The sequence below is a fragment of the Petromyzon marinus genome, chromosome 32 (assembly GCF_048934315.1).
Source record: "Petromyzon marinus isolate PM22_M1 ecotype Great Lakes invasive population chromosome 32, UKy_Petmar_22M1.pri1.0, whole genome shotgun sequence".
Taxonomy (NCBI): Eukaryota; Metazoa; Chordata; class Hyperoartia; order Petromyzontiformes; family Petromyzontidae; genus Petromyzon; species Petromyzon marinus.
The window spans coordinates 1,821,271-1,842,294 of NC_133698.1; the positions used below are offsets into that span (position 1 = coordinate 1,821,271).

The 21,024-nt window shown below is 50.0% G+C and overlaps 1 protein-coding gene across 2 annotated transcripts in view; it reads right to left on the reverse strand.

Annotated features, from left to right (window-relative positions):
* IGSF9B (immunoglobulin superfamily member 9B) overlaps nt 1-21,024 on the reverse strand; it is a 164,239-nt gene that overhangs the window by 51,593 nt on the left and 91,622 nt on the right. For both annotated transcript variants that reach the window (XM_032964378.2, XM_032964377.2), the window contains exons 4-7: nt 19,749-19,900; nt 8,636-8,753; nt 6,665-6,806; nt 3,066-3,211 (exon numbers count right to left, since the gene is read on the reverse strand). In XM_032964378.2, coding sequence (XP_032820269.1) covers nt 3,066-3,211; nt 6,665-6,806; nt 8,636-8,753; nt 19,749-19,900 — 558 coding nt within the window. The remainder of the gene's footprint in view (nt 1-3,065; nt 3,212-6,664; nt 6,807-8,635; nt 8,754-19,748; nt 19,901-21,024) is intronic.

Here is a 21,024-nt window from a genome sequence, read left to right on the forward strand (position 1 = left end):
ATTCCTCCCACCCTGGACACTCTCTGTTTCAGCTACTCCCCTCCGGCAGAAGGCTTCGGTCCATCAGGACCAAAACCTCACGCCATAAAAACAGTTTCCTCCCATCTGCTGCTGGCCTGTTAATCAAGGCCAAGGGCTTACACTGATTTTAACATTTTATATACATAATGACACCTTGCCGATATTAACTATGTTAACCTATTTGTATTTTTAAATTATATCTTAAAGCTATTTTATATACTTCAGCCCCTTGGTGTTAGTTAGACTTTTAACCCTTATTATTATAGTAAAACTTGTTTAAAACTTATTTAAGATTTTAGATTCCTATATGTTGAATGTATGTACCATCCTGCCAAAGTAAATTCCGTGTCGGTGTGAACTTTCATGGCGAATAAAACCCTTTCTGATTCTGGTAAACAGGAGGTCGTGGGTTCGATCCTGACCCTGATGCCTGTATATGTGAAATAATAGGGTTTTTCCCCTTTTTTCTGGCAACAAAACTGAAACCTTTTTTTACGAGGATTCATGTCTGCATTAACCACAATACTTGCAGTCAAAATGCAAACAAAAAACACACTGATAATATATGCATTGTCCTTGAAACTGATTGGTCCACACCAGAGACAGCTTTCTCAATTGGTGCTAGACCAGATGACGCAAAAGGCTATACGCCTTTTGGCGTATATATATTTTCAGTGTGTTTTTGTTTGCATTTTGACTGCAAGTATTGTGGTTATTGCAGACATGAATCCTTGTAAAAAAGGTTTAAGTTTTGTTGCCAGAAAAAAGGAGAAAAACCCTATTATATTTTGGTACTGGCAATTATGTATATGTGAAATTTGCATATCTCTTTCTCCGCGGTCGCGTGGATTTTTATCCGGGTCCTCCGGTTTTTTCCTCCACATTTAGAATCAACATCACACGTTCAGAATATTTGGCTGCTGCTCTAAATTTCCACATGATGATAAGCCACTTCATTGAGCTATCATTTGAGCTATACAGCTCAGTGGGCATTACCTGGTAAAATAAAAATCGTTTATAGTTTTAAGAGTATTTAGTTTCACTAAACAGGCATTGGGCAGCACTCATCTATGAGCCAGTGTGAAAGCCAGTCTCTCCACTGGACAACCGCAGTCAGCTTCCCACAAAACACTACCTATTTTTATATTCTTGGTTCTTTCGGTAAAGTCACGTATATTTTACCGAAAGAACCAAGAATATCAATCCCTGCAGTCACGAAAGCTTTAAATCAAAATTTAGTACCTATTTTATCGGCCCCCCAGAGAGAGGTGGTGATGATGGTGGTGGTGGTGGAGTTGACCAGCGACCAGGACTGAGCACGAATGGCGAGGGCTCTGTTGCGGCGGTGCTGCTCGCAAAGCAAACCCTCGGGGGCATCGCGTGGGGGGAGGGGGGGCAAGGGGAGAAATCGAGAATGTCGTGGCTTTACGAATCAAGCGGTGGTCATTCCTCTTGTCGCCATTCATCATCGTCATCAACAGCCACGTTCAATCCACTGCTGGATGAAGGCGTCCTGCAAGCTGCCGCTGCCGCCACCTCACACGCTCCTGTCACCATTAATAACAAGAAATGCAGTCTCATTTTGTGCAGAGACAAAATGTTTTTCGGGGTGCAGAACTGGACGGCGAGTGCAAACCAGAGAATCCGCTTCATGCAGCATGCTCTGTGGGGCACAGCCGTTGCTGCTGTGCGTGAACCGCGAGTTCGTTCGAGTACCATGGCAAGCAATGAGTACAATCTGCTCACCGCTCACTTGATGCGGACTCGGTTCCACGTGAAAAATCATTCCTAGCATTTGTATGCAGATGTAGTGACTGTGATTGCCACTGTGTGGTGACGGGCTTGCAAAGCCATGGCGGATAATGTGTTGGCATTATGTGTAGCCTGCTTACTGGGTGTAGTACCAGCCCTAGCGGGGCTTGGGTGAGCGCTGGTCAGCGCGGAGGCACCACGGACAATGCGCGGTGCGGGCTCCCGGTGAGGGAGCGAGAGGGAGTGTCAGTCAGCCAGGGTTACGTTGGGGCATGATACGCTGGTTGACCTGCCGACACGTGACCGGGCCACCGGTGGACGGGGGCAGCTGGGTGGTCACGTGGTATAAAAGAGCTCTCGGGGAGCCTTTGGGAAAGAGCTCTAGAGATCTAGAAGGTGGGCGGGGCGAGGGGCGGAGCCAGCCTCAGCCTGGGCCGATATAACGGGGGCCCCATGGGGGGTTCGGGGTTCTTCGTGTTGCTGGTGATGAAGATCCATGTCGGGTAAAAGAAGCCTCTAGCCACGTGGTCCGGGATCTAGCTTGTGGTCCGGGCCGGGATAGCGAACCGTGTCTAGTTCTGCTGTAGCGTGGCTAGATGAGCATTCAACACCCAAGTATAGGTTGTGTTATGTTACGTTGATTTATTGAATAAATAGTGTTGCTCCCAAGACAACGTCTGCAACTCAATTGGACTCACTACACATATACAATCATCATAATTGGATGGGGAGACGCCACAGTGGCGAACACTCTGTACCTGCCAACACCTGAGTTTGAGTCCTGGCGACAGCGAACATCAGTGGCGAGAGATATCTGAACGGATCTTGCCACCTCCTCCCCCATCACCCCCTTCACCAACCCGCACTGACCAGCGTGAAGTATGGTCAAACAAGCTCAATGACCGACATGGCGTGGGGAGGCGTTCATCCACCAGAGGGTAGACAGGAGCCTGTTTACCATGGAATTCTGTAACCCGATCGCTGAACGTTTGTGGCAGAATCTGCCGAGTGCTGCTACACCCTCGGGTGCCGCCGCAGCGGTGGGGCGGGCGGGGAGGGGGGGACGGGCAGGGCGGGGAGGGAAGGCTCAACTGTGTGGTGAGCTCAGGGGTGGAGGGGGTAGCTTGTTGTTGTCCGGGACGCCGACACGTCTGGCTATGGCTCGGTGTGCTTTGGTGGCATGGTGCAGTGGGGCGTGGTACGGTTTGGTGTGGTACGGTGTGGTACGGTGCGGTGTGGTACGGTGTGGTACGGTGCGGTGTGGTGCGGTACGGTGCAGTGCGGTGGCTCACAGTGGATGGTGAGGTGCGCCGAGGCGGTGGCGGCGTTTCCCAGGCCGTTGCTCGCCACGCAGGAGTAGGCCCCCGCATCGTTCGGGCTGGCGCGGTAGATGAGCAGGCTCCCGTCCAGCAGCACCCGCACACGCCCCTCCAGCCCACTGGCGGCGCACAAAGGCAAAGATCCCTCGTGTAGCCTATTCTGCCTGTTGGGGTCAAGTACTGTTAGCGACTACCAAGGGGCTAGTGTGGCCAGAACAACGCCCGGCCGATATTTTACACACCACCGCACCGGGTACTCGTTTAAGGCCAAGTCGACCTAGAGGGAGGCGCAGCAGGACCGGTTCGGATATCCATCACCGTTGTTAGCGGTTAGCGGAAATCGACCCCTTTCCACCGCCCCCCCCCGCACAGACACCCCGCATGGCCTCGCCAGCGGAGCGTCGAGTGTGCAGGGGTCCAGGGAGATGCGTGGGAGTCCATCGTGGCTATCGCTGTCCTGTCCCTACCACCACTCTCTCCACGAACTTAACTCTTTGATTCCTCCTCCCATGTTGAGGGTTCGTTTGACCGGACTGTTTTGTCTCTTCCACAGTGCGTTCAACCACCACGCTGCAGGTTACAACTCACTCACTCACTAAGGCACTCACGCACTCCCACACTCACTTACGCACTCCCACACTCACGCACTCACACACTCACTACGCACTCATTCACTCACCCACTCACCCACCCACTCACTCAACTACTCCCCGACACACTCACTCATCCACTGACTCACTTTCACACTCACTGATTCACACACACTCACCCAATAACTCACACACTCACTCATGCACTCACCGTGAACTTCGCTCGTCGATTCCTGCATCCGTGTCAAGGACTCGGTCTATGAGACTGACATGTAATCTGCACTGTGCTTGACCGCCACACTGGGGGTCACAACAACTTTCCCACTCACTCACTCATGCACTCACGCACAAAATCACTCACCCACTTACTCACTCATCAACCCACCCACTCACGACACTGACAGACACATTGCTTCTCTTTCTACTTCTTCCATGGCACCGCTCCACTTTGGAATTCTCTCCCACCATCTCCTTTCCCAGGACCTTGTAACTTTGCTCAATTCACATAGTGTATGAACTCTAATCTATTATACCTTCAAGAGTGCTGTTTATTGCTGGCCGCATGGTGTTTTTGGCATTTGTGCTTCGTTTCAATGGTCTCCATGCTTATAAGGTCTCACTCATTACACACAGTGCTTGCCACAAATTAACCACAATACCTCGCTGATCTCGTCAAGGAGCATAAACCATCATCACGTGCACTCCGATGATCCACGCAGCAGCGGCTTTTGGCGAAACCTTGAACAAAGACGGTGGTCACCACATTGTGCGCTTTCAGATGCGCTTCTGCAGCCGTCTGTAACGCTCTTCCTTCTGATATTAGGAAGCCACTGGAGATTTGCACTTTAAAATCATCTAGATTGGACACTCATTTCTTAAGAACTGCTTTTTGTGTTTAGTTTGTCGTCCTTCCTTCGCACCTCCGATTAGTGCAGTTGGCTACGTATAGTGCAAAAGAAGTTCAACATACATAATGTACATATGTAGTGACATAGCGATGACTGTTGTACAGCAGCTGTAACTGCGGGTGGGCACTTAGCGCACACGCCACTGAGCATATACGCGGGTGTGCCGGCAGGGCGGAGGAACTGGGGCAAGGGTCACGGTAGACCTTTTGGGGAAACCCCTGGAACCCTCTGGTGGGTTCGAGAAGGGAGGTGCAGCTAGGGTGGAGCTAAGCCGCGCCGAGGGGACTCTAAGCAGCGGAGAGCGAGCCCCAGGCTGCCGGTTCTGGGATTGGACCCGTCTCATCGTCGCTGTCGCCTTCGCCCGATCATTGCGCGGCCGGACATTAGTCGGCTGTCCCGGTCGACGCCCTCGGTGCAACACGGACAGGGTCGTGTCTGGGACGGGTCGTGCGGCAGCATGGTCATGAGAGAGAGGGGGCCCAAGTGGTGGCATGAACTCAACAACAATAAAAGTGGAGGACAGTGCCTCCTGCGACCACCTCGTCTCTGAGTGTGTGTGCGACGCACGCCACACACACACACAAGCCTCGAGCAAGAGAATAAAAAGGAGACGCACGACACTACTCAAGCAAGAGAATAAAAAGGAGACGCACGACACTACACATCCATAGCGATTCACGAATCTCCCACTCGAGGGAAATCCAGAGGTAATTCCAAGGGCAGCCACTGGATGGCAGCCTAAAGCAGATTCCCTTTGAAGCAATTTGATAATTTTTCTCGTGTGAACCTCCGATAGAATAATGGAGATTCCTGGCAGCGACTTCACCACCACTCAGCTCCCAACGCGACAGAGCCCTCTCCAGAGCTCCCTCCAGTAGAGGACCTTCCGCCAGCTGTGGCGTAAGAAAGTAATCGCAGGGCTGCGCCTTTACCCTTAAAACCTCCACCCCTCCCGGCCGCCCTGTGTTGTGACTGGACACTGGGTGTTTATGTACAGTATGTATGTTGAACTTTTTTCACACCGTACGTAGGCAACCACGCTAACCGGAGGTGCAGGGGAAGGACAATGAACTAAAAACAAAAAGCAGTTATAAAACAATGAGTTTTACATTTAGGAAATTCGTTTTCCGTCTCGTTTTAAATGGTCACAGAATCATTTAGCTGAACCTGGCCCTGCCCTTTTGGAAATTTGCATGCAGACCACATTCTTGTGGAATTGATACTAAAGTTCCTCTTTGTGGAGAGAAAATTTTTCACAATTGCATGAACATGTCAAAGTAATTTCCTGCTTAACTGAGCTTGGCTGTAATTTTAATCTCCCAATGATAGTCTCGAGACAGTGGTGAAAATTCCACACTTCTATGGCAGGGGCTAAGTTCTCACGTTAACTTCCCCCCAAAAGGTGGCACTCATTTTATCAACCAGGATTTCAACTCACAACCTTCCAAATGTGAGCTGCTCACTTTTTTCCATTGAGCCACCTGGCTGGTCCCATGTCACATGCCAAGTGAGGTGTACGCAGTGCATCCCACCACACCCTCTCACTACTCACGCTCTGCACCCTCCACCAGACCCCACAGCTGCTCCTGCTGCACGGTAGAGACGCAGCGCCCTCCACTATCTGCCCTCACCGTCTCCCCCCACCTGCTCTGAGACTCACACAGACCCAGGGTCTCACATGGAGGCCTACAGAATCATATAGGAATAAATCGTCACACAGACACACACAGAGACCCATAGTCTCACACAGAGAACCATAGAGCTGCCCTAAGTCTCCCCCCACCTGCTCTGAGACTCGCACATAAACCAAGGGTCTCATATGGAGACCTACAGAATCGTATAGTATCTTGTAGTCTCAGCCAGAGACGCACGGAGACCCATAGCATCGCTCTAACAGTCTCCCACCATCTGCCCTTGGAGGTCTTCTCTTCCCCTTGGTCGTCTGACTCGTGGAGATCGCTCTGATGCCCATCCCAGGAGGCAGCCCCTCTCTCACCGAGGCTGTGCCGATCTAAGCGACGCCTTTTCGTGACGGACACAACGCACACGGCATCGTCGTTGTTATTGTTGTCACCTGACAGCATGAACGTTCTTGTCGACCTTGAACCACGAGTATGTGACGTTGGACGGGTAGGCCTCGGCACGGCAGGAGAACAGTGCATGCTGGGTAATGTTGGCTGTCACGTTCCGGGGAGGCAGAACGATCACAGGAGAACCTTCACGGGGGGAGAGAGAGAACACAGAGATTACCACCCAACACAAACTCAACACAATTACCACCCTACACAAAGTAATACAATTGCCACCCAACACAAACACAATTACCACCAGACACAAAGGTAACACTACCACCAGACACAAACGCAACACAATTACCACCAGACACAAACGTAAAAGAAATACCACCAGACACAAACGCAACACAAGTATCTGCCAGACACAAACGCAACACAATTACCACCAGAAACAAACGCAACACAAGAGCGCATCGCTGCAGCCCTGTTTGGCCCGCTCGTTGTCGCCCGCTCAGCTCTTCTACTCGCGTTATTAAAATGGCAAAATGAGTCCCCATCCCTGTGGAACCCCAAACATGAATAACTGGAACATTGGGGGCCGGGGAGAAGGTATGGGACTCTGGACACTACACCAACTCTGTTAATGCACGACAATCGCTGCCCCAGGGAGAAAACAAGAATGACAAACTTGGACATCACATTTATGTTATTTTAGCTCCGGTTCTGTTTTGTTACACGATTCACCCCTCCTCTTTCTTCCCTTTCATATAAATGCCCCGGTCCCGATCGTTACCCCTACCGCGATGAGGGTAGCAAGCCTGGATGCCCCCAGTCTGTCCCTAATTTTGAGGGTGTATCGCTCCAGGTTTGTTATGCGTCATTTGCCGTTTTTCCCCCTCTTAGGAATCAACTTTTTTTTCTGGGTTACTGAATAACAATACAACTAAATAAAAAAAAGAAAATGGCTAAATGTGTTCAACTGCTGAGTGAACGTTAATCTTACGACCTCCACGCTCGCTTCTTTCACGCGGCCCAAAGTGCACTGCACAGCACCTCCAGTTAGCACAGTTGGCTACGTATGGTGCGAAAGAAGTGTCAACATATACTACATACATCATCAGCATCATACATGTTCCATCACAAACGCTCCCGTGTTTGAATCATGCCATGACACTACGGCATCACTCAGAGCACTGGCCCATGAGGAGATTGAAAGGAAACCTACAAACCAGGACCCAGACATAAAACTAAAGAAAAAAACTATTTTTTATTTTACCAGGTAAGGCCCACTGAGCTGCTATATGGCACTGTTTCAGAAGCGACCACGCCACAAATGATAGCTCAACAAAGTGGCTTATCATGCGGAAATGTGTAGCGGCCACATACTCTAAACGTGTGATGTTGATTCTAAATGTGGAGGGAAAAACCAGAGCAACCCGGGCAAAATCTACGCAACCACGGAGAGAGACACGCACACTCCAAACATACAGCAGGCGTCGGGGTCAGGATCGAACCCACGACCTCCTGCATACCAGGCGTGGTAGTTAACATCTCATCATGGTCGGGATCGAACTCACGACCTCCTGCATGCCAGGCGTGGTAGTTAACATCTCCAAGCCACCGCGGTGATACAAGTAGCCTATGAGCCAAGGGGATGGTCGGCACCAGTCGGGGTGACAAACGTGTTCAGTGTCCGATGTCCACTACGGGCAGCAGTGTCCACCATGAGCAGACAGCTTTGTGTACGCACTGTCCTCTATAGACATGCTCCCTATTGCTTTTTCACCATTGTGTACATATTTCAAACCACGTACTATTTTGCCACCATTTTAACAAACTATTCTCATAAACGGCTTCCACACCTCTTTTGCTATCATAGGCATGTGATCTAGCGATTAAATGCTTTCCAAAAAATCCTTTCGTAGCACGTGCAGCGCACTCTGGGTGGTACTAATGAGACATTTTTGAGGCAATGTCTCGCGGATCAAAGCAACTGCTACACAAACACGCACGTGTGTAGTATACTGCACCTTGCACCAGAAGGCGGGTAATGTGGATCGACTCTCCTTGGTTGCTGGAAGCCCAGCAGGCGTAGATTCCATTGTCGGAGCGATCGGCGTTAGGAATGGTCAATTTGCCGTTGAGCACCTGACCACGAAACACACACAATTCAAGTTTTGTTAATTTTTTTGCTTAACCGGGTGAGAAGTCAAGAGAACCGGGAGGAGTCGCCTACCGATTAAGTGGCTCCAATCGTAAGTTCAGTCCCGAAAATCGCGTTCTTCAGTGACAGACACTACCAATGCTTAACACTGTGTACAGCCCTCTTGGCAATCTAGTGATGGATGAGGACTGCCCCATGCCGTGCGGGTCAATTCATTAAGGTTATTTTGACTATTTTTTTAGGGCAACAACATTTATCGCATTTTAAATTAAGTTGCCTTTGCGCCAGGTCCAATGCACCTGATATAAAATGTGTCAAGGGCGATTATTTACCCATTTACAATTTTCTACAACAGTAGTGAAATAAATAAATACAAATGGTCGATGGTGTCATCCAACGGACGTCTCAACATTGGGCGGAGTAAGTAGCCTCACCCCTCACCACCGGGTGGGCCGCCTCAGATGATGACCATGCTTCACGCTGGCCAGTGCGGGTTCCTTGACGATAGGCAAGGAACGACCTGGGGCATGAGTGTGCCAGTAGGGGAGGGGGGGGGGGGGGCGATGATCGCTGTGCATAGAACTGCCCTAACATAGAGCTGCCCTTACAGTCTCCCCCCCCCATCTGGTCTGAGACTCCCATAGAGACCCAGGGTCCTCACATGGAGACCTACAGAATCATATCGGAACACATAGTCACACAGATACACACAGAGACCCATAGTCTCACACAAAGACCCACAGAGCTGCCCTCACAGTTTCCCCCCATCTGGTCTGAGACTCTCGTAACCCTGTAGTCTCATACAGAGACACGCCGAGACGACCCATAGCACCACTCTAAGAGTCTCTCACCATCTGCCCTTCGAGGTCTTCTCTTCCCCTTGGTCACCGGACTAGTCGCAATTCGATGCAATGTCAAAGTTTGGCAAGTTCAGATCGTCGCGACATCGGTTTCCCACAATTTTGCAATTATATTTATTGACTCTTGTTAGTGTTGTTGCTCTGCTTTGCTGTAAGCACACAGGTGTCTTTGTGTTAAGCTCATAATCAATATATTCCTGCCAGTCCGGCACTGATAAACAATCACAATAAGCCGGTACCGAGAGTGCTACAATGATGAATGGTGATGTCACCATTTTACTGTGTCATCATTTGCTAAAAATACGCTATATCATCATCCGTTAAAAATACACCTGCACGAGCTGCCCCCTAGGAGCTCCCCCACCTCTACTCCCCACGGACCTACCTGCGTTGTGTTTGGCACTGCAGCTTGTTCATAGGTAAGGGCCCTCTCTGTAAGATATGGGACCTCGTTCGACACAAACCTATAATACAAGCTTCTTCTTCCGTATGGCTGCTGATGTAGATGCAGAGCAACAACTACAATGTCACATTCAGGTGATGAAACCAGACAACGGTGTCAGGATCAGCGGAGTGTATCGCTGCGATGTCTCCTTCGTATTTGTGGATCGGGGCACTGCGTCGTTTTACGTTGTACGGTCTTGTTCTGGATGACCAAGGTCACACACTGGAGGGTTTTTAATTTTCCATTTGTGCATCAGGTAAAATACACAACATTTATTCTCAACTAGCAGGAAGTACCCGGCTTTGCCCAGGGGAAAATATATATTTCTAAACTTGTCTTCTCTCAAAAAACACACAATATGTACATACACAAATACTAAGCTATCATAAAAGCCCAACGTTCTGTTTGTCAATTTGTCTGTCAATAATAAGAGCTTTATAGAAGGTCTGAATCAAAAAGTTGTAGAAAGTAGGGGGGGGGGTGAATAGTTGGTCTAAAAGGTTTCAAAAAATTGCCGACCCCTCCAAATATGTTTTTACCCCTCCCCACCCAATTTTTATTTTGTCGGCATATATACCTACAGACCCTACATACAACAGTCAGTAGTATCTGGTGACCCTACAGTAGCATCTACTGACTATCCTAGTAACTGACTCTGTAGTAGTATCTACTGACTCTACATTAGTAACTGTACACTTTGGGGTAGTGGGGGTGAACAGGACATCACGCTGTTTAGGATTTACCTCAGGGCGTGCTTCTACAGAAGTAACTGTGTAGTGTCTGCCTTGTCACCCTGCACATAGTACCCGGGGGTTCCATAGTACCAGAGTACCCCGGGGTTCCATAGTACCATAGTACCCCCGGGGTTCCATAGTACCAGAGTACCCCCGGGGTTCCATAGTACCATAGTACCCCCGGGGTTCCATAGTACCAGAGTACCCCTGGGGTTCAATAGTACCATAGTACCCCCGGGGTTCCATAGTACCAGAGTACCCCTGGGGTTCAATAGTACCATAGTACCCCCGGGGTTCCATAGTACCATAGTACCCCGGGGTTCCATGGTACCATAGTACCCCGGGGTTCCATAGTACCAGAGTACCCCGGGGTTCCAAAGTACCATAGTACCCCCGGGGTTCCATAGTACCATAGTACCCCCGGGGTTCCATAGTACCAGAGTACCCCGGGGTTCCATAGTACCATAGTACCCCGGAGTTCCATAGTACCCCGGGGTTCCATAGTACCAGAGTACCCCCGGGGTTCCATAGTACCAGAGTACCCCGGGGTTCCATAGTACCAGAGTACCCCGGGGTTCCATAGCACCATAGTACCCCCGGGGTTCCATAGTACCAGAGTACCCCGGGGTTCCATAGTACCCCGGGGTTCCATAGCACCAGAGTACCCCCGGGGTTCCATAGTACCAGAGTACCCCGGGGTTCCATAGTACCAGAGTACCCCGGGGTTCCATAGTACCCCGGGGTTCCATAGCACCAGAGTACCCCCGGGGTTCCATAGTACCAGAGTACCCCGGGGTTCCATAGTACCAGAGTACCCCGGGGTTCCATAGTACCAGAGTACCCCCGGGGCGCCATAGTACCAGAGTACCCCCGGGGCACCATGGTACCCCGTGGTGCCATAGTACCCCGGGGTTCCATAGTACCAGAGTACCCCCGGGGCACCATGGTACCGTAGTACCCCCGGGGTTCCATAGTACCAGAGTACCCCCGGGGCACCATGGTACCCCGTGGTGCCATAGTACCCCGGCTCTCGCCTAATGTCCGTGATGCAGTAATTTTTAGTCTGTTGATGGTCGGCGATGCGGCAATCGACTCATCTCGACGAGCTCTGCACGATGCACTATTCAAAGTTGAATTTTTCGATAACGGATTTTTTAATGCTGTTTGGCGTTTCGACATCGCGTAGTAGCACTGATTTCGGATTGATTGGTACCCAAGTCACGGAGTTAAGTACGCCCCTGGTGTCCCAAAAATAAAATATGTAATTGCCTCGGCCATTTTGTATTATTTGGTACCCCGGGATACCGCCATAAGGATCATTTACTTGTGTGGTAATTCTCTAACGTTGATGCTAATGATTATTTAGTTTTTCAGTGTGATTGAGTTTTTGGTCAAGCTACGACCCCCATATCCACCAGAGATGGTCTATTGCCGATATCAAACATCTGGCAGTTCACCAGCATTGGTTCGATCGAGTCTGGCTCTGCTGATGAGACACTGAATGTCAAAACCAGTCCAGGGTCTGCTTGTGTTGAATCAATGCTGCTGAATTGATGCATTCCCAAAAGGCCGCACGGCTGATGGGATTTGTAATAACTTTTATTTTATCTTTTTTATGTGGAGGGACAGATCTTTGAAGGAGGCGAATTGTCCGTTTATTTATTTTGAAACTCATATTCTGCACAGTCATGCTATTTATTATTTTGCGTTGTGTTTAATATTAAGTAGTACTGACTTGCCCAGCTACCTGTGCATACCTGTTAGGCGTTATGTGGGAGTTCATTTGAAATGAGCTCAAATATATTTTAAATCCAATGAGCTACTCTTATCTACAACCCCATTATCAGTGTGTCTCCTGTTTCTCCGCGGCAAGAATCTGTCGCATAAATCTCATCTTGTCAGTGAGATAGCCAACGCATATCACCCGCGAGGGCATTCGGATCCGAACGATCCATGGACATTGGGCAAAGAATGTGGACTAGAAAAGGCTGAAAAGTGCGCAGAGAAGTGCAGAGAGAGGTGCATGCTCGCAGTTGCACTGAGAGGGGGACACGTGGATTGGGGAAACACACTCGCGAGGCAGCAGAGACTGTTACAAACATTTGATGGGCTTGGCCAGGATGCATGATGAGAAGCAGTGGCGATGCCCGTTGGTTAAGTCGAACGATGGAGCGGCAGCCAAAGGAGGGAACTCAACTGGGAGTGCGCCCAGCGTGGAGATGGAACGATGAAATCGGCTTACGTGCCGGTGCTAGGCGGATTGTTACCTCAGTGGACCATGAGATATGGCTTGGGGTGGATTTCATCCAGTAGTGGATAGATCGTGATTGATAACAATGGTGTGGTGTAGATGGCCGACGGTGGTGACGATGACGGCGGTGATGAGGAGAGCGGAGAGCTCATGACGACATCCATCACCTTGGTGATGATGATGATGATGGGGCGATGACGATGGTAAACGGTGTTCGTATGTATGTATGTTTAACTTCTTTTGCACTATATTCTTGGTTCTTTCGGTAACTCCAATTCTTTTGCACTGTACTCAGCCAACTGTATGAATAGGAGATGCGGGGGAAGGACAAGCTAAACACAAAAAGCTGTTATAAACATATTAGTTTTAAATTTACATTCCTAACAACCCACCGTCTCATCATCCGTCAAAAAAGCATAAACCCGCAAGGGGGTCTCCCCTCACGCGCTCTCCCCTGCCCGCGTCTGCCACAGCCTCCATCGGCTCCACGATGTATGGCCGTAGCGCGCGAGAGCAAGAGAAAGTGCGCACATTTAGAACGTTGCAGCATTATACCAGCTGCCCAGCTCGCTGTGCATCCCTCCGGAGGCTTTGGCTACGTGCGAGCCGCGTTGGAACGAGCCTCGCCGCATTTTTTTATTATCAGCAGAGCTCCTCATCTCCATGACCCCATCCACCGTGGGGTCTGCTGCCTCGCAGGCAGAATCTGCGAGGAGGAAACTCCAATTTTTGGTGGGAGGGGCACTCATCCAGCAGCGGACCGACAAGAAGCACCGTGCGTGTACGAACGGCATTTATCCCCAAAAAAAATGCTAACGCGGAGGACGCAAGTTCGCAAGGTGATCACATATTCTTGGTTCTTTCGGTAAAGTCACGTAGAAGGGAAATAACAAAATAATACAAATAAAACAATACAATTCTCACAACATTTCGATTGCAATACAAGCAATCATCATCAGGTGTGAAATCCACAGGAAGAAAATTTGAAAAAAAGTGGCGTTTTTTTTTCTTAACGTTAGCACCACGGACAGCAACTGGCGATTGTTTAGACGGACCAGAATATGAATCCCTGCAGTCACGAAAGCTTTAAATCGAAATTTAAGGTGATCACTGTTTTATTTAATTATTTAACCACATAAGTAACCCTAAGACAACACCGATGAATCAATAATTATCAAGGGGACTGGTCTACCGGATTGACAAAAAGTATTGTGCTTCCGTTGCAGCGGAGAATTTCGTGTGTTCAGAATTAATGGCACACATAGCGATGTTCAGTGTTGGAACTCAGACAAATTAGGCACAGAACAAGATTCCATACCGTGATTGGTTTCTTTGTGCAGTCATTGGTGACCATACTGAGACCATCAACTCAACGACAAATTGAGAGCCCGGTTTAACCACACGGGCGGCTGCCTGGATTCGAACCGAGGTTTCTAGGTGGCACCGGCTCCACGCCCAACCTCTGAGCCATCCGGCCGCCTCTCGAAAAGCACCTCCGAGGTTAACGGCGAATGTCTCGGTGACCGTGGAGACACAGCCTGTGGGAAGGGGGGTGGTGGTGCCAGGAGCTTCCCAGGTCTAGCTCCACGACCTCGACAAACGAAGACCTCCTCAGGTCACCCCTATGCGCCGGGTGTGACCACTGTTGTCTGCTCCCAGATCCATCAGCAGAAATGATTGAGACAACTGCACCCTCAGTTTCTAATGAAAATAACAACAAAAACAATCCCTTGCCGGAAAAGAACTGTGAAGCCGGCGGTGCGCAAATGGTGATGTTTGACGGCACCGGCGCAGCCTCCACCGCCGCTCGTGCTAATCCGCTGCATTTCGTGTGGAGCAGATCCAACGTGACAGCAGCCACTCAAGCCAAACGGGCTCAGTCGATATAGGTGAGGACCATCCGGAGGAGCTCATTAGTGGGGGGGGGCAGCGTCACGGTGACGGCCGCAACGCACTGGGACAGATGCCACCGGGCACCGCAGAGCAGCAGCAGCAGCAGGGAGCTAAACGTATCGCGACGCCCGTCACTCGCTGACAACTTCACCCCCGCCCCCCGTGCCCCATCGCATCAGTCGTTTGTTAATTTACACAACAGCAGCAGCTTCATAGCTCCATATAGCATCGGACAAACACCAAAGGAGGTGTTGTGCGGAATAAGATAGAGAGCGAGCGAGCCCGCTTGTAAATGAACGCGACAGTGAGCCGGACCACAGATTGCGTGCCCACCCGCGTGATGTCGCGCGCCGAGAGTCGCGCCACCCTTGAATTGGCGCACGCAATGTCACTCACCACGGCCCACGCGAGAGCCATGGTGCTACTACACACACACACAACAGTGGCTCGCAAAAAAAGCAAACGAATAACGCCCCAAATACCGTGCTGAAAAAACACTCCCATAAACAATAGCAGTCATCAAAGGAGTCATTGACAATGCCTAATCAATAACTGTGACGAGTGAACGTCATCACGGTGCCCTCCACTGAATGCTACGACTAAATAAATTGATGTTTAACGCTGCGCCCTGCAAGCCTACGAACGGACACGTGTTGGCAGAACAGTGACGCGCGGCGGATCTCCGTGGTGACGGCCTCTCTTCGTCCTACCCCAGATTCCCTCGAGATAGAGAGCGAGAGATCTTGCCCCCCATTAAACTAAAGTAAAAACTATTTTCATATTAGCAGGGAAGGCTCACTAAGCTACGTAGCTCAAAGTTGCTTATTCCATGTAAATGTATAGCAGCCAAATACTCGAATACGTATTTTGATTCAAAATGTGGAGGGGAAAACCGGAGGACCTGGAAAAAAATCCACGCGACCACGGGGAGAGAGACACGCAAACTCTAAATATACAACAGGCATCAGGGTTGGGATTGAACCCACGACCTCCTGTATACCAGGTGAGGTAGTTAGCATCTGGACGCTGAATGTCGCGCGATGCCGGGGATGGTGCAGCGGTAAATGTGGAACGCGTGCTCAGCGTCTGCTTGGAAGGCTTTGTTGGGACGACGGGAAGCTGCCATCGTGGGGTGCGCTGCTCAGTGCACAAAGTTGGCCCACTTCGATTTGATATCCCGGCACGGCGGTTGGAGCAATGCAAAGTTTCTGAAATCCCTGGCCCCGCCACCCCCCTCCCACACCATCTATGCCCATCCTGCAGCGCGAATGGGTGCAGCTCCGGTGTAGGTCAATAGACAGGTCGCGTGTGGTGAGGTCAAGTGTGAGCATCGCCTGCACTTTTACAGGACGTCGGGCCAGCGTGGAGAAGTAGGCCTAAATACCCTCCAGAAGGGCTCTCTAGTGCTCCACTGAGTGCAGACCGTTCCATCAGTGGTGGCGCCAGTGACCAATTGCAGGGCTGCGCTTTACCCTCCACCTTGCTTTCGCATTGACAAGTGACGCGTGAAATGAATGCGGGGAGTCTCATTTCGGCCAAGTAAGCGCAGAGTTTCAGCTTGGCGATGTAACGCATTCCTAGACACTGAAATGAATCGAGGCGAAGTTGCCTCTCTCTCTAAGCCGAGCGTAGCCGTGGATGATTCCCCCCCCCCCGCCCTAATCAACAACTTCCGTCAGCGCACATACACGCACGCAAGCAGCAGTCAGCATCGGCACTCAAGGGCTAAGTCTGGCTGAAAGCGGTGTTCAAATCTGACACTGATTTATACTCAACGTGAAGTGCATGGCTTGCACGTGGTTACATTCCCACGTCGCCACCCCATGAAGGTCGTGCGTCGTGCCAAATCTGAGCATCGCGCGAAGATTTCAGTGAAAACGTTTACATCGACCCGGACGATAAAATAAAATCTACTTTGGTACAAATTAACTAATTTTGACTTAAAACTCTCGTGACTGCAGGAATTCATATTATATGGTTCTTTCGGTAAAGTCACGTAGATAAAAAATAATAATAGCATAATCAAAATCAAAATGAAAATAAAGTGAATAAAAAATAATAAAAATATCACGACGTTTCGATCGCAACACAAGTAATCATTATCAGTAGAAAAAAAGGGGGGGGGGGGAATCTGCGGAGGCAGGCTATTTATAAAGGTTTAGAGATGGGCGGGGCAGCTAATGTTAATGTAGGAGAGGTCTCCGACATAGGCAGTAGGTCTACACCAATCAAAGAGCTGTTTATAAAGATTTAGAGATGGGCGGGGCAGCTAATGTTAATGTAGGAGAGGTCTCCGATACCGGCAGTAGGTCTACACCAATCAAAGCATTGCACCTCGCTCCACACACCCACACTGCAGGACCAATACTTCTGCCGTGGCTGATAAATTACTTTAATGCGGCTGGCTCACATGAAACTGATTTCTCTAAGACGATGGTACTTTGCAAGCCGACTGGCTATCAACAAAGATTAGCTCACGAAGCCATCCATATATATAGACACAGACACAATTTCAACCGAGACGACGGTTTTAAGCTCAGCAATCATTGGACAGATGTCATCAACCACTTTGGATCATGACTTGATTTGTGTTTTCTTGTCCACCTCCACTGTCAGCAGTGTGGGTGTGTGGAGCGAGGTGCAATGCTTTGATTGGTGTAGACCTACTGCCGGTGTCGGAGCCTTCTCCAACATTAACATTAGCTGCCCCGCCCATCTCTAAATCTTTATAAACAGCTCTCTGATTGGTGTAGACCTACTGCCGGTCTCGGAGACCTCTCCTACATTAACATTAGCTGCCCCGCCCATCTCTAAATCTTTATAAACAGCTCTTTGATTGGTGTAGACCTACTGCCGGTGTCGGAGACCTCTCCAACATTAACATTAGCTGCCCTGCCCATCTCTAAACCTTTATAAATAGCCTGCCTCAGCAGCTTTCCCCCTCTTTTTTCTTCTGATGACGATTGCTGGTGTCGCGATCGAAACGTCATGATATTTCTATTATTTTTTATTCACTCTATTTTTTTTTATCTACGTGACTTTACCGAAAGAACCATAAAATACAAATGAACAGTGAAATAACAGCAAGTCAGAGTGAGTTCCTGTTCTCATAAGCATCGAAGCATCGGCGCTCATCTCTTACTTATGGCCCTGAGCCAGTGGTGGAAATCCCACGTTCATAGACAGGGGGGGAAGCCTCTAAATAGAACAAGCACTGTTGACTTCTCCACAAAGCAGTACTCATTTGATCGATCCCCAGATGAATAATGGGCCAAACCAACCTCCCCAGCCAGGATTTCAACTATTCCACTTCCCATTTGATTTGCACCCAATACTCAGTGTACATTTGTATGTTGAACTTCTTTCACACCATACATAGTCAACCGTGCTAATCGGAGGTGCATTCTTCCAGCCTTGCTGTAATCTTCGTGCTGACTGGCCCCGTGCAGTTGTCTGTGGCTTGGTTTTGTCCGGGTGTTTTGCTGTAACCAGGTTTCTATGGCGTAACCAGGTCCCCCATTGAAAACGAGCTATTATTACCACTCAGCCACCTGCCTGGAATCTCGCTCACCGCGCCCTCAACGCACTGGGCTCTAAGCGAGTACAAATTTTTCGTGCGTCTAATCGATTTGACACTTGAGCAAACTGCAGTTATTCAGGCAAAAAAGCAAATTGGAAACCCAGTGACAGTAATTATTATGTAAATGTCTGAGTGTAGAGAGAGATTTTTACAAATTATTTTCCCTTAACATGTGAGATGGTGGAGTGGACAGGCCAGTGGCCCACTGAGATGGTGCAGTGGACAGGCCAGTGGGCCACTAAGATGGTGCAGTGGACAGGCCAGTGGGCCACTAAGATGGTGCAGTGGACGGACGAGGGGCCCACTAAGATGGTGCAGTGGACGGACGAGTGGCCCACTAAGATGGTGCAGTGGACAGGCCAATGGCCCACTAAGATGATGCAGTGGACGGACGAGGGGCCCACTAAGATGGTGCAGTGGACGGACGAGTGGCCCACTAAGATGGTGCAGTGGACAGGCCAATGGCCCACTGAAATGGTGCAGTGGACAAGCCAGTGGCCCACTAAGATTGTGTAATGGACAGGCCAGTGGCCCACTGAGATGGTGCAGTGGACAAGCCAGTGGCCCACTGAGATTGTGTAATGGACAGGCCAGTGGCCCACTGAGATGGTGCAGTGGACAAGCCAGTGGCCCACCAAGATGGGGGCTGGCTGAAGGGCCTTCACTTGAAGCTCCAGAGACTTCCTCTAGCCTAGTCTTCAACACTGGCCAGACATCGTGGAGACAGTGGGAGTACCCACACTTTATCCCACTACACATGCAACCCGCCAATCGGCTCGCTGTAGCGCTTCCCATTTACACTACTGGGTGGACAGAGGTGAGAAGATTGCAGAATTTGCGCCGCTGGTTCAACTGTCGTGCCGGGAGACAGAACCGAAGCGGTAACCTCTAGCTCGCGAGTCTGGTGTGAGAAGTGAACCATGAAGTACACCACGTGGCAGCGTCCCGCGGTAAGCCGTGGTCCATGCTGCAGCTCACCGGCACTTGTGGCCAGGGTTTCATTCCTAACTCCTCACTCTCTGCAACGCTGCTCAGTCGGCTTGGTACAGGAATTTTTGGCAGAAGGTACTACTACCAGATTGCACGGCACGCCTATCCATAAAACTCACAAAACAATTCAGGCTTAGACGAATCACTGGCGAGTTGTGGTGGAGGGTAGCTGCTGCTGCTGATACAGGGCGGTGGTGGTGGCGGTTATGGTGGTCGGTACCCGCACCTGGTACTTGGCGCCATTGGGCAGACGGCGGCCGTCCTTGCGCCAGCCCACGATGGGCTCAGGGCGCCCGTAGGCGCTGCACGCCAGCGTCACCTCCGAGCCCTGGCGCACCTCCATGTAGGGTGGTGGAGTGTCCCGGAACCGGGGTGGAGCTGCCGGACCAAAAAACGCAAACGTCGGCGGTCGATCGCGTCTCCTCGTCATTCTTCTAATTCCTACTACAACGGTTGTTGTGAACCTCGCTCGTTAATCTCTCCCCCCCAAAATCAGGAGGGTGCCACAGTAGCGAGATGTTAATTCCTTTGCCTGGTATGCAGGATGTCATGGGTTCAACCCAGACTCTGATGACTGTATATTTGGGGTTTGCGTCTCTCTCTCTCTTCCCGTGGTCAAATAGATGTTTCTCTGGTTCCTCTTATTATCCCCTCCATATTTAAAATCTAAAAACGTTGACAGCATGCGGCTGCTATAAATTTCCATGGGATAACCCACTTCATTAAGCGATTATCTGTGGCTAGGTCGCTGCAGAAAAATATCTATGTAGCTCAGTGGGCCTGACCTGGTATAATAGAGTAAAATATATAAAAGTTCTCAGATTTCCATTAATGTATTAAGTAAAATGTTCTACCGCATTGCTACCCAACCGGATTCCTTGAATAAAAAAACAAGCAAACAAAAGACATTTCACCACATCAACTTGATGAATCTAGGTTTAAGTGATCGTGAAAATCAATGGACTCTGTCTGCCAGCCAAACGACTGAGGACTCCTGGCATAGCCGAGGGCTCTCTGGAGGATTCCTCTTCATCCCAAAAGGGAAGGACCGAGACACTGCGCTCCACACACTATGAAAGGTCGACGCAAATGTGTGAACTTTTTTCCTCACACAAAAAAAATCCAGCTCTCTCATTGAGAGATCTCACCATGCGCACTGTGGCCTGGAGCGAAGAGCATTTCTCATGGGCAAGTACGTCTTAAACATGTGGGGCCTCTACAATGTGTGTATAAGGCAAAGGGGTGGCCCCCGCATTGCCCTGCTCAACGCCACTGCTGATGGAAGGGCCCTCCACTAAATGGAGCTCTAGAGAGCCCCTACTATAGGGCGTTAGAGGGTATTTGGCCTACTCTTCCACACCGGCCAGACTTATTGGAAGAGGCGGGAGTAGCCACACGTTACCCGCACTACAATAACACAGCTGGGCGGGCAGAGGCGGAGGGATTTAGGAATGGCGTGTGGACGAGTTTGTCAAATACCCTCTAGGAGGGCTCCATTGAGC